The sequence below is a fragment of the Scyliorhinus torazame genome, chromosome 16 (genome assembly GCF_047496885.1).
Source record: "Scyliorhinus torazame isolate Kashiwa2021f chromosome 16, sScyTor2.1, whole genome shotgun sequence".
In the NCBI taxonomy this organism is placed as follows: domain Eukaryota; kingdom Metazoa; phylum Chordata; class Chondrichthyes; order Carcharhiniformes; family Scyliorhinidae; genus Scyliorhinus; species Scyliorhinus torazame.
The window spans coordinates 137177140-137191294 of NC_092722.1; the positions used below are offsets into that span (position 1 = coordinate 137177140).

The window sequence follows — 14155 nt, forward strand, 5'->3', positions numbered from 1 at the left end:
CCCGAGACAGTTGCCCCCGAGACATTTGCCCCCGAGACAGTTACCGATACCCCGACCTGGTGTGACAAGTTTGTCACCTGGTATTCACTATCTTACAGTAGAATCACTCTTAGTACTGGCGATACTCTGCAGTTTTGTGCAGACACTTAGACTCAGGAAATGGCGAAGGAGAGCCTCCCGCTCTCGCACCTCGGTATACATGTTTAGGTCCTCTATTTTCGGACTTCACCAAACCCCCTAACCCCTCGAGTTAATTAAAGTGCATCCGTTTTTCTTTGTGTGCTTTGTTCAATAAAGAAATGTAAACCTCTGTACTTGACTGCCATGCCAGAGAAACTTGTGTTGCTGCTATTTGTACATTTAAAGTGTTGTCGAATTATTGTTGATTGTTTGAGTGAGGATAGTTTATTGAGGATAGTTTGAGGTTCCAGTTTTTTTATTTTGTAATGCATGCCTGAATGTCATAGCGCCCCGTAGAGTTTTATAATGATGCATGTATGTGAAATGATTTTAGGTAAAAATTGCGATTCATAGGATAGGGCAGTGTAGAGCCCTTGAAGTGCTTATGGGTGCCCCACTTGGTCAGAGAACGAAGACGACGCGGTAATGTGATCCTTCACGCTTCACGTTGAGGATCACAAGGACGGTGTGTAGCCATCTGGGATGGCCACTTACCGATTACAAAATGGACACTTTGCAAAGATTGCAGGGAAATGGACAAGACGGAGAAAACAAGCAGGTTCAGGGTTTGTCTGCATATTGGAGCTGCAGCTCCCAGACAAGACCAAAACTGCAAACCCATTAGCATACTAATGGCCCATCTCCGGGAACAAAAGAGTAACATTTGAGTAACCGATACTAAGGCAGAGACCCGGCGCCAGAGACCAGAACAAAGCAGGCCAACGGCCACCTAGGACACGCCCAGCCATCAGGGCACCCACCCCTTTATTGGAGGAAATCGATAGGAACGATTAAGAAACGGCCCAATTAATTGAGGCCAAGTTCAAGGCCCACCCAAAAGCGCGCAAAGCCCTTTTGGGTATAAGAAGGATCCCCCAAGAAAGAATGGTTCTCTTGGCTCCGGCTCTCGCTGAGGAGAGACCTGCCCAAAAGCTGCACCAGAACAAGTAAGTCCAAGGTCAACGCACGCTACCAGACAGACGTCCTTATCTGTTATTCCATACCAGTTCCACCCCAGCAGCCTCAGAACCGAACAACGGCCATTGTTCCTCTGACTGAGTGGGCGCCCGAAGCTAAGTATAGGCTTTTAGCAGTTGTGATAGTTTAGTCTGTAGTATTTGTGCATGATTATATTTAACTGTGTGTGTAAATAAATAAGCATTTGACTTTGAACTAACTAACTGGTGTATTGAGTCTTAGATCAATATTTGGTTTGAACCTTATGGCGGTATCGAAAGATACCTGGTGACTCTAGAGCAAAACGTAATTAGAATTAAGGAAGGCGACCATATTGACCGCCATATTCAGAGCCAAATAAAGAGAAATACAATTAGCAACATTGGCATAGATAAAGAGTTGTCTAATGAGCAAGAAACAGCAAGTGGGGATAGCTTTGTCTCGTCTGCTGCATCTAAGGTTGGGGCAGGGACTGATGGCGGTGATGTGCTGTTTCTGGGATAGGGTCATGTGTCGTTCTGCAGGGGTATTCACTGTGCCGTCCGACGAACTCATTTTCTACGGCAAAGTTGACCCCGTAGAGAAAACATTCTTTTTCTCGTTTGCCTTTTCAGAAGGTATATCTGCCACCAAAGCTGGCCATCTCCTGCCAGTCATGTCTCGCCCAGGGAGACGATATCAGTGTTGTGGTGGGGGAGATCCCAGGCTATGATGCCGGTGTGACGTTCAGGTCTGTTGCTGTTGGGATTGTCCATGAGGGTCCTGACGTTCCAGGTCACAAAATTAATTTGGGTTGGTGGGGCTGAGGTGGAAGATGCTTATGCGTAGGTTATTTTAACGTGTGGTGGTTGTTGCACACCACATATCAAACAGCCACAGTGGAGTGTGGTCTTGACTGGAGACCAGGCTTTGCTTTAAGAAGGGGACAAACACACACCGCTCATCTGTCTGTCAGTGACATCACAGTTAAAACGTGATGTAACTTAATATTCACTCCTCCTCCATGCATTTCAGTCTCATCCCTGCTTACACTGCTCCACCCGCCCCGCTGCTGCAACACTTGCCCGCTGCTGCCCCACCCGCCCCGCTGCTGCAACACTTGCCCGCTGCTGCCCCACCCGCCCCGCTGCTGCTCCACCCGCCCCGCTGCTGCAACACTTGCCCGCTGCTGCCCCACCCGCCCCGCTGCTGCTCCACCTGCCCCGCTGCTGCTCCTCCCGCACAGCTGCTGCTCCACCTGCCCCGCTGCTGCTCCTCCCGCCCAGCTGCTGCTCCACCCGCCCCGCTGCTGCTCCACCTGCCCCGCTGCTGCTCCTCCCGCCCAGCTGCTGCTCCTCCCGCCCCGCTGCTGCTCCTCCCGCCCCGCTGCTGCTCCTCCCGCCCCGCTGCTGCTCCTCCCGCCCCGCTGCTGCTCCTCCCGCCCCGCTGCTGCTCCTCCCGCCCCGCTGCTGCTCCTCCCGCCCCGCTGCTGCTCCTCCCGCCCCGCTGCTGCTCCTCCCGCCCCGCTGCTGCTCCTCCCGCCCCGCTGCTGCTCCTCCCGCCCCGCTGCTGCTCCTCCCGCCCCGCTGCTGCTCCTCCCGCCCCGCTGCTGCTCCACCCGCCCCGCTGCTGCTCCACCCGCCCCGCTGCTGCTCCACCCGCCCCGCTGCTGCTCCACCCGCCCCGCTGCTGCTCCACCCGCCCCGCTGCTGCTCCACCCGCCCCGCTGCTGCTCCACCCGCCCCGCTGCTGCTCCACCCGCCCCGCTGCTGCTCCACCCGCCCCGCTGCTGCTCCACCCGCCCCGCTGCTGCTCCACCCGCCCCGCTGCTGCTCCACCCGCCCCGCTGCTGCTCCACCCGCCCCGCTGCTGCTCCACCCGCCCCGCTGCTGCTCCACCCGCCCCGCTGCTGCTCCACCCGCCCCGCTGCTGCTCCACCCGCCCCGCTGCTGCTCCACCCGCCCCGCTGCTGCTCCACCCGCCCCGCTGCTGCTCCACCCGCCCCGCTGCTGCTCCACCCGCCCCGCTGCTGCTCCACCCGCCCCGCTGCTGCTCCACCCGCCCCGCTGCTGCTCCACCCGCCCCGCTGCTGCTCCACCCGCCCCGCTGCTGCTCCACCCGCCCCGCTGCTGCTCCACCCGCCCCGCTGCTGCTCCACCCGCCCCGCTGCTGCTCCACCCGCCCCGCTGCTGCTCCACCCGCCCCGCTGCTGCTCCACCCGCCCCGCTGCTGCTCCACCCGCCCCGCTGCTGCTCCACCCGCCCAGCTGCTGCTCCACCCGCCCAGCTGCTGCTCCACCCGCCCAGCTGCTGCTCCACCCGCCCAGCTGCTGCTCCACCCGCCCAGCTGCTGCTCCACCCGCCCAGCTGCTGCTCCACCCGCCCAGCTGCTGCTCCACCCGCCCCCCTGCTGCTCCACCCGCCCCCCTGCCGCTCCACCCGCCCGGCTGCCGTCCCACCCGCCCGGCTGCCGTCCCACCCGCCCGGCTGCCGCCCCACCCGCCCGGCTGCCGCCCCACCCGCCCGGCTGCCGCCCCACCCGCCCGGCTGCCGCCCCACCCGCCCGGCTGCCGCCCCACCCGCCCGGCTGCCGCCCCACCCGCCCGGCTGCCGCCCCACCCGCCCGGCTGCCGCCCCACCCGCCCGGCTGCCGCCCCACCCGCCCGGCTGCCGCCCCACCCGCCCGGCTGCCGCCCCACCCGCCCGGCTGCCGCCCCACCCGCCCGGCTGCCGCCCCACCCGCCCGGCTGCCGCCCCACCCGCCCGGCTGCCGCCCCACCCGCCCGGCTGCCGCCCCACCCGCCCGGCTGCCGCCCCACCCGCCCGGCTGCCGCCCCACCCGCCCGGCTGCCGCCCCACCCGCCCGGCTGCCGTCCCACCCGCCCGGCTGCCGTCCCACCCGCCCGGCTGCCGTCCCACCCGCCCGGCTGCCGCCCCACCCGCCCGGCTGCCGTCCCACCCGCCCGGCTGCCGTCCCACCCGCCCGGCTGCCGTCCCACCCGCCCGGCTGCCGTCCCACCCGCCCGGCTGCCGTCCCACCCGCCCGGCTGCCGTCCCACCCGCCCGGCTGCCGTCCCACCCGCCCGGCTGCCGTCCCACCCGCCCGGCTGCCGTCCCACCCGCCCGGCTGCCGTCCCACCCGCCCGGCTGCCGTCCCACCCGCCCGGCTGCCGTCCCACCCGCCCGGCTGCCGTCCCACCCGCCCGGCTGCCGTCCCACCCGCCCGGCTGCCGTCCCACCCGCCCGGCTGCCGTCCCACCCGCCCGGCTGCCGCCCCACCCGCCCGGCTGCCGCCCCACCCGCCCGGCTGCCGCCCCACCCGCCCGGCTGCCGCTCCACCCGCCCGGCTGCCGCTCCACCCGCCCGGCTGCCGCTCCACCCGCCCCGCTGCCGCTCCACCCGCCCCGCTGCCGCTCCACCCGCCCCGCTGCCGCTCCACCCGCCCCGCTGCCGCTCCACCCGCCCCGCTGCCGCTCCACCCGCCCCGCTGCCGCTCCACCCGCCCCGCTGCCGCTCCACCCGCCCCGCTGCCGCCCCACCCGCCCCGCTGCTGCTCCTCCACCCGCCCCGCTGCTGCTCCTCCACCCGCCCCGCTGCTGCTCCTCCACCCGCCCCGCTGCTGCTCCTCCACCCGCCCCGCTGCTGCTCCTCCACCCGCCCCGCTGCTGCTCCTCCACCCGCCCCGCTGCTGCTCCTCCACCCGCCCCGCTGCTGCTCCTCCACCCGCCCCGCTGCTGCTCCTCCACCCGCCCCGCTGCTGCTCCTCCACCCGCCCCGCTGCTGCTCCTCCACCCGCCCCGCTGCTGCTCCTCCACCCGCCCCGCTGCTGCTCCTCCACCCGCCCCGCTGCTGCTCCTCCACCCGCCCCGCTGCTGCTCCTCCACCCGCCCCGCTGCTGCTCCTCCACCCGCCCCGCTGCTGCTCCTCCACCCGCCCCGCTGCTGCTCCTCCACCCGCCCCGCTGCTGCTCCTCCACCCGCCCCGCTGCTGCTCCTCCACCCGCCCCGCTGCTGCTCCTCCACCCGCCCCGCTGCTGCTCCTCCACCCGCCCCGCTGCTGCTCCTCTCGCCCTGCTGCTCTTGGAAGGAGGTCTTGTTGCCAGCAGCGCCAACTGTGAAAGTATGGGCCTCCTGAGACATTATTGCTCCATAATGTCGAGGAAGCTGATCCTGTATGTATACACTGTGATTACCTCCCCCAAGCTGGAGCTCGGAACTATATTTTCGAATTTCGCTCGGATGATGGAACCAGTTGCAGTTCACTGATAGCTAAGGAATGCGGGTACAAACTTCTGGGATGTGTCCAATTAAGAGGCTTCATGTGGGATTTCCATCCAGTTAGCGGACGTTGAGGAGACAGGGTGTGTACGCAATTGCAAGGGTGACCAGCAGTCTTTAATGTGTCTGCAGTGGGATTGCTGCGTGGGTGAATAGTATGAGAAAGGTCAGGATGAAAGTGAAGTGTGAAGTAGCTGGAGGAAAAGCCAGTCACTATTTTCATCACCAGTTCTATCTGTGATATCAGTCTCCATGAGATTATCATGCAATTGCATACGATGGTAGCATGGTCTCTTTAAGGGGCGATCCTTCGTGGGCCACGCGACCAGCCCGGAGCCTATCGGGATGGAGTGCACGAATGTCAGCCTATCGGGTGTTTAGGTACGGACCAAATTGTAATTTAACACTGCCTCATCACTTGCCTCACATTATAACACATACCTTGGCTTGGAGTTGATTGAGAGCTTAAAAGCCATTGTGTTGACTCTAGAAGCCAGAAATGAGGGTTAAAGAGTCTATTAATTCATTCATTAGGGGCTGGGTTAACACAGTGGGCTAAGCAGCTGGCTTGTAAAGCAGGCCTCCCCGAACAGGTGCTGGAATGTGGCGACTAGGGGCTTTTCGCAGTAACTTCATTGAAGCCTACGTGTGACAATAAGCGATTATTATTATTATTATTTATATAATTGAATGACTGATCCACCAGTTCCTTTTGGGGGGCATTTTGCTCACCTTCACATGCACCCCTAAACCAATCATTGATCCCGGCATTTCTTTTGGTTCTTTAACTCCTCGCCTGTTCCTGAACTTGCCATTCCTTGGCAGTTAAAATTCTTCCTATTGTTGACTAATTTTCCAATTGTGTTGGAACAAATGTATTTGACCAATACATACTTAAAATTATTTAATATTCACTGTGTGCTGGAAGTTATTAATTTTCTTGGTGCTATTGTGAAAGTTAAAGTTTAACATTCTAACTTACTTGTCCAGGCAACCGTTCAGTTGTTAAACTCAGAAGACGTTCAGTTTAACAACCATGCAGTTTTCCCAAAAGATAAACAGAAGGACCTTCAGGAAGTTGGAGTCAGAAATCCAGAGGCAGTTCCTGAATGGATAACGTACAGGTATTTTGAGCTTTTGGGATGTTTTCCTTCCTTAAATAACGTGCAAAAGTGCTGCAAGAAACTATGAAAATGCCAAAGAATTTTGTATTTTGGAAACAAAAAGTGCAATTTTTCTCAACTTAGTCCCTGGCCAAATGGTGGAGACATTTGTAGATTGGGAATCCAGTTACAGCTAGAGTAAGTTTTGGTGAAACTCCTTAACAGAACAGAATAAGGATGACTCTGAGCTGCACTTTGTAAAATAGGTGGGGGCACGTGGGTGCCCAACTCACTGCCTTCTCACCCACCCCACCCCGAGATCATGCCCATGATATTGGGGAGGGCAAAATCGGCAACCTGCCTGCCATTTTTAAATAAGTAATCAAGAATAACTAATAATATGGTGCCCACACAATAAATTGTTTGGCATGGGTAGTCAGGTGGCAGTCCCATTTCTTAAAAAAACTAATTTTCAAAAGGGCAGGGAGGAAAATGAGGGAGTGGGGTTCTACATTTGTTGGTTTCCTTTTGTGGATTGGGGGATCCCCCCTTAGAACCCCTTCTTTCTTCCTAACAGCTTAAAACCCACATCGCCACCTCCTATTTCACTCCCTAACTTGTCCAACCTTCCCTGTCCAAAACCGCAAACTTACGTGTTTTCAGGGATCCATTGCTCCTCCTCCTTGATCCCTGGTGCACTTCTGGCAGTACTCATTAATGCATTCTTGGGGCGGCACGGTGCCACTGTGGTTAGCACTGCTGCCTCACAGCTCTAGTGTCCTGGATTCAATTCCGGCATCGGGTGACTGTGTGGAGTTTGCAATTTCTCCCCGTGTTTGATTTGGTTTCCTCCGGGTGCTCCGGTTTCCTCCCACAGTCCACAGATGAGCAGGTTAGGTGGTTAGCCATGCTAAATTGCCTCTTAGTGTCCAAAAGATTAGGTGGGTTGCTGTGTTGCGGGGGTGGAGGTGTGGGATTAAGTAGGGTGCTCTTTCCAAGATTCAGTGCAGACTCGATGGGCCGAATGGCCTCCTCCACTGTAAATTCTATGGTGCCGCTGGACAATCAGATTGCCAGGAGTGGGAATTCCTTCACAGTGAGGGGCAGGAGTCCCACTCGGCACGGTATCGCTGTGGGACAGATTGGCGTGGAATGGATTGGCTCCACGCCAACCTTTCTTGTGTTTTGGAGAGGGAGGCGCATGAGCTGTCTAATTCCCCCTCTCCCGAACCACATACTATTCAGCCTTACGTCATATTTGTGATACAGTTAGCAATGTATGTTATCGCAGACTTCCGAAAGAAAAGCTGTATTGCAGTAAAGAGATGCCATAAACCAGTCAAAGAGGAATAGAATCCGGAGCACAAAAAGTAAAGAGAGCAGCATTGGACTAATGATTGGCAGGGCAGGAAAAATGATCGTTACGAACAATTTATCAGGAGAAGGTGAGTATCGGGGAATGAGAAAACAGAAGAGACAGCACAATGGTTAGCAGTGCTGCCTCCCCGCACCAGGGATGTGGATTCAATTCTAGCCTTGGGTAACTGTCTGTGTGCAGTTTGCACATTTTCCCCATGTCTGCGTGGGTTTCCTCCGGGTGCACCGGTTTCCCCCCACAGTCCAAAGATGTACAGGTTAGGTAGGTTGGCCATGCTAAAATTGCCCATGAGTATCCAAAAGGTTGAGTGAGGTTACTGAGGTACGGTTACGGGGATGGGGCGGTGGTGTGGGCGTAAGTTTCTAAGGGCTGTTGCCGACCCGATGGACCGCATGGCATCCTTCTGCGCTGTGGTAATTCTATGATTCTGTGGAACCTAAACTGTGTGTCAGTGAGCAGGTTATTGCTATGTAAGAGCAGCTTGATCTCTTTACTGATGATTGAGAGTTGACTGATAGGACGGTACTTGACTGGGTTGGATTTGTCTTGCTTTTTCAGGACATACGTGAGAAACCTTCACATTTCCGGTTAGATGCCAGTGTTGTAGCTGTACGGGAAGAGCTTGGCTAAGGGCACGTTCTAGAGCACAAGTCTTCAGTACTAATTCTGGAATATTGTCAGGGCCTAAAGTCTTTACAGTATTCAATGCCTTCAGCTGTTTCTTGGTATCACATGAGGTGAATCGAATTGGATGAAGACTGGCATCTGTGTTGTCGGAGACTTCCAGAGGAGACTGAGATAGATCATCCACTCAGCACTCCTGGTTGCAGATTATTGCAAATTCTTCAGCCTTGTCTTTTGCAGATGTGCTGGGCTTTTCCATCATTGAGGATGGGGATTTTTGTGCGTTGTTTATTTGTCCACCACCATTCACGGCTGGATGTGGCAGGGCAGCAGAGCTCAGATCTGGTCCGTTGGTTGTGAAATCTCTTAGCTCTGACTATCATGTGCTGCTTCTGTTGTTTGGCATGCAAGAAGTCGTGTGTTGTAGCTTCACACAGTTTGACACCCCGTTTTTCAGTATGCTTGGTGCTGTTCCTGGCATGCCCTCCTGCACTCAACATTGAACCAAGGTTGATCCCCTGGTTAGGTGGTAATGGCACAGTCTCCATTATCCTTTTCCCAGCTCAGTGAAATAATTTATACAAACACAGAGCATTGTTAATAGAGAAGCATAACATTCCCCCAAAGTATAAAAAACAATCAAACTTCACACACCCCTCTCCTTAAAGCAAACACTCACTCTCAACTTAGTACCAGATCATACCCATTACTCTCAGTTACCCTCCACAATTGTTATCCTTCTTTCCTCTCCACACAATCCATTGCTCACACTCATCAGTTTTCTGCAAGGCGATAAAGCAAAATTGCAAATCCCTGGGAGAAGCAGATATTCAAGCATGGGGAGTGCTCCAGTGATTGCCACCTTGAGAGGCATTGGCCAATTCAATATAAAGCTTGAATTAATAGTCTAAAGGTGACCATGGAACCACTGTCGATTTTCATGAAAACCCATCCGGTTCACTAATGTCATTTAGGAAAGGAAATCTGTTGTACTTACCTGGTCTGACCTACATGTGACTCCAGATCCACAGCAATATGGTTGACTCTTAATTGTCCTTGGGGATGAGCAATAAATGCTGGCCCAGCCAGCGATTCCCACATCCCATGCACGAATAAAAAAAAAAAAAAGTGTCCTTCCTGCTCCACTAGCAAAGATGTCTTGTTCTCGGAGGCACTACTGATGTTATCAACAACCTGCTATGAAAGCTCAAGTGTCCTGAGGCACTGGTGTGCACACATATCGAAAGAACTGAACCTCTGCCCGTAGACGCTATATTAGGTTTCTTGCCTCCTTTGAGCTGCATTTCAGTGGCCATCTCCATTCCTATGTGGAGTAGCATGTTGCTCCTAGTAATTTTGATGTTCCTCTTCTGAGGTCCAAGGTAAAGCTACCTAGGTTACTCCAATGCCACTGTGAAAACTCTAAGAAGTCTTACAACACCAGGTTAAAGTCCAACAGGTTTGTTTTGATGTCCCTAGCTTTCGGAGCGCTGCTCCTTCCTCAGGTGAATGAAGAGGTATGTTCCAGAAACATGTATATAGACAGATTCAAAGATGCCAGACAATGCTTGGAATGCGAGCAATAGCAGGTGATTAAATCTTTACAGATCACCTGCTAATGCTCGTATTCCAAGCATTGCCTGGCATCTTTATAGAATAGAACCTGGGACCCTGGTGCTGTGAAGCAACTGTGCTAACCACTTGTGCTACCGGCAGTCTTCCACCTCATCATGGCTGTAGCTATTCAGTTTTACTGTTTGAGGATTTCTAATTTGTCAGTTTTTCTTTAGATGCACGCCCCATTTTACACTCGCCTATTTGAACATGGCAGGGTGCAGAGAGCCTGGGAAACCCGTGCTTGGCTACTAAAGCCAGAAGGTTGGATTAAATTAAAAAAACAATTATGTGCATATTGTAATAACTTACCCAACCACTTTAAGAGCTTTCGACACTCATCTGCAAACCAGCTTATGCCAAACCAGGTATTGAACATGATCTTATTGGGTTTCCAATCTGGCATTACTTTAGGGGGATTTAATTCCCATACTGTACTGAACCTGCAGCCCCTTGGCAGTTAAAATTATGCCCAGTGGCTTATGACAATGATTCAGAGCACTAAAACTGGCGTAGAGTCTGGGAATAATACAAAAATATGTACATTGCATTGTTACTACAGCTGGATATGGATACAGGGTATAAAATAGAGCCTCATATTGTATTATATTTATTTTCAGAAATTGGATTGATTCTTTGTCTTCTTGTGCTACCACAAATTTTATGCATGCTGCAGAGCTGGGCATAGAAATAAATGAAGCATTCATTGTGTGCAATGCAGCTATATACATGTGGAACTATAACAATCACCTATTGACTACTGGAAGATATAAGGAGCTTGTTGAACCATTCCGGATACTAGTCAATGCATTAAAGGAGACAGGGCATTGTGGGTAAGTTTTACTTGTCTAATGATGGATTGTGAAATGCCAGTTTTTTCTCCCAGCACTGCCCCAGAGCAAACATGCAGAGCGCCACAGAAGTGTGACTCAAATGCCCTAAAAGCTGAACATGTGAATTAACCCTTGACCTAAATTTAAATAAAGGAAAGGCCAATTAGGTGCACTTGTGGGCATTTTAACTGCAACTTTGAAGTTAAGTTGAAATATGGGTGCATTTTTAGTCTTAAATACACCAGTGTCATTAAATGTGGCAGCAGAATTAAAGGACGTGATTCAGCGGTCTCGTCGTGCCCGACTTGGTGGTGGAAGAAGGCTGTTGGCCTCTCGCGCGATTCACGATGATTGAAATGTCTCGAGACGCCGTAATCTGGATCTCGCCCTGGCTGGATATTTAAATGAGCCATTAGGTAGCTGGATTCACCCAGTGCCCGGGACTCAACAGCCACGCCTGGGAGACCGCATCAGGGCATCGTTTAGTACTGGTCTACACAATGGGGACCAGGCATAATGGCACCTGGGTGGTTCCCTCAGGCCATTGGAGACCCTGGCTGGTTGGGGACAGGCAGGATGACCCCCTGGCTCTCCCTTTGGCACCCTGGCAGTGCCACCTCCAGGGTACCAGGCTGGCAGCATCAGGGATTGGGCCGAGGAGGGGCCTTATCATTTAGAGGGGAGGTGAGGGGAGTTCCGGTTTCCAGTTGCCTCCATAAGGTTGGGGGAGTGAGAAGGCGTTAAAACAAGGGGGAGAAGGAAAGGGGGGGGGGGGGGGGCGGGGGCCTGAAGGGGTCGGTGAAAGATCAGGGTTGCCTTCCAAAATGGTGCCTGACCTGCGCGGAACCTCCAACAGGAAATGCTCCTCGGTGCAGAGAATTTCCCCAAGGCCAAAAAGAACGGCAAAGTGCCATTGAATTGTGTGAAGTATCTCGTGTTGCAAGTCCGCTGAATCGTGCCCAAACTCATGAGATAACCAGAAGACTGTTATACAGGCAATGGAGCAGGTTTATAATCTTAATACCTTCTAAAAATTATAACTTAATAAATCAAGTCTGTATCTGGAAACTCTGATTAGCATTCCTGTGACCCCAATGCCAACTTAATATTGCTATTCCCTGTAAATGAATGTGTACTGCTGTACCATGACTGGGAAAATATAGAAACATAAAAAATGAGAGCACAAGAAGGCCATTCGGCCTTTTGAGTCTGCTTTGCCATTCATTATTATCATGGCTGGTCATCCAACTCAGTAACCTGTTCCTGCTTTCCCCCATACATACCCTTTGATACCTTTAGCCCCAATTGCTATATTGAACTCCTTCTTGAAAACATACAGGACGGGATCCTTCCTCCCACCGCACACATTTTCTGGTGCGACGCGCCCCCGCCAGCAAAGGGAATATCTGTCCCGGCAGCTGGCCAATGGGGTTTCCCATTGTGGGCACACTCACGCCGTCAGGAAATCCGCGGGCGCGAGTGAACAGCTGGCAAAATGGAGGATCCCGCCGACTGAGAATCCAGCCCACAATATTTTGACCTCAACTGCTTCCTGTGGTAGAATTTCATAGGTTCACCACTCTCTGGGTGAAGACATTTTCAATTCATCTCAGCTCTATATAGTCTACACCGTATCCTTAGACTGACCCTGGTTCTGGACTGCCTGCCATCAGGAACATCCTTCCTGCACCTACCCTATCAAGTCCTGTTAGAATATTATAGGTTTTTAATGAGATCACCTCTCATTCTTCTGAAGTCTAGCAAATGTAATCCTAATCCTAATGTTATCCATATGTTAGTCCGGCCATCCCAGGAATCAGTCTGGTAAACCTTCTCTGCAATCTCTCTATAGGAAGAACTTTCTTCTTCAGATAAGGAGGCCAAAACTACACACACTATTCCAGGTGTGATCTCACTAAGGCCCTGTATAATTGCAGCAAGACATCACTGCTGCTGTACTCAAATCTTCTCGCTTTGAAGGCCAACATATCTTTTGCCTTTCTTTACTGACAGCTGCACCTGCATGCTTACCAACAGCGACTGGTGTACGAGGACACCCAGGTCTCATTGCATATTCCCTTTCTCACTCTATAGCCATTCAGATAATAATCTGCCTTCCTGTTTTTTCTACCGAAGTCGATAACCTCACATTTACCTACATTATACTACATCTGCCATGCATTTGTCCACTAACTCAACTTGTCCAAATCACACTGAAGCATCTCTGCATCCTCCTCACCGCTCACCTGCAGTACCCCACTCATCACTGCTTGCCATTTGGAAGAAGATCCGTCTATCCCTCCTCTGTGTTTTTTGTCTGCTGACCAGTTTTCTATACATCTCAATACACTACCCCCAAACTCATGTGCTTTAATTTTACACAGTAACAGTTTGTCTATTCCTACAGTTTCTCTTGGGTGGGAGCTGGTAAGGGGGATATTGTGATGCCAAGTATTGGTTGAAGAAATGAGCGTAGCTATAGAAAATGATGCCTTTTCCTCCATCAAAAACCCCATTGCCTATGTCATCCGAATTTTTTTGTTGTTTAAGTACGCGGACCCTTTATGGTTTTTTGTGCAGCACGCACACATGGTGAACTCGGAGGGCTGCTGTGTGTGTAGCCTTCACAGGAACATTTGGATCCATGAAGCTTAGAGGGAACTAAGCCCACAACCCTTGCACAGGTGGCCATCTACTCAAAGCCATTGGCACTTTCGGGAGTGGTCACATTGTTTGCTGCCTGACGCTTTGTGTTGATGAGTGACAAGTGATGCTACCTTTATGGAAATAAGGTTTTAACATTTGACCTGACTCTGCACTCTAGATACAATTATGCTTCTTTATTATTGTAATCCTGGAATATTACTGTGAAAAAAAGTAAGAATATTGCATAACCATAACTATTTTTGCTACACTGTAGGGAAACCATTCTTTTAGTTATGCTGTGCAACAGCTTATGTCAGGGATTGATTCAACCTTGGATACCCAGCCCTAGCCCTAAAAAAATTGAAAAAAAACTATCAGGAAGGGCTTCCATAACTCCTAATTTTAAAAAGCTGCCTGCAAAGAAAATTGAAAAATCAACTACTTCACAGATTTTGACTGTTGATCCTGAAGGAATTCCTCAAATAACTGAAGCTCTCCAGGTATGAGGTTCACTACATAGTTTGAAAAATTATACTATTGAACTGTCATATTGATATACTTTGAA

General features: G+C 52.9%; 1 protein-coding gene across 2 annotated transcripts in view; it reads left to right on the forward strand.

Annotated features, from left to right (window-relative positions):
* The window catches only part of cfap46 (cilia and flagella associated protein 46), a 368598-nt gene that overhangs the window by 96086 nt on the left and 258357 nt on the right, over positions 1 to 14155 (forward strand). For both annotated transcript variants that reach the window (XM_072479134.1, XM_072479136.1), the window contains 3 exons: positions 6383 to 6516; positions 10732 to 10944; positions 13865 to 14090. In XM_072479134.1, the coding sequence (XP_072335235.1) occupies positions 6383 to 6516; positions 10732 to 10944; positions 13865 to 14090 (573 nt within the window). The remainder of the gene's footprint in view (positions 1 to 6382; positions 6517 to 10731; positions 10945 to 13864; positions 14091 to 14155) is intronic.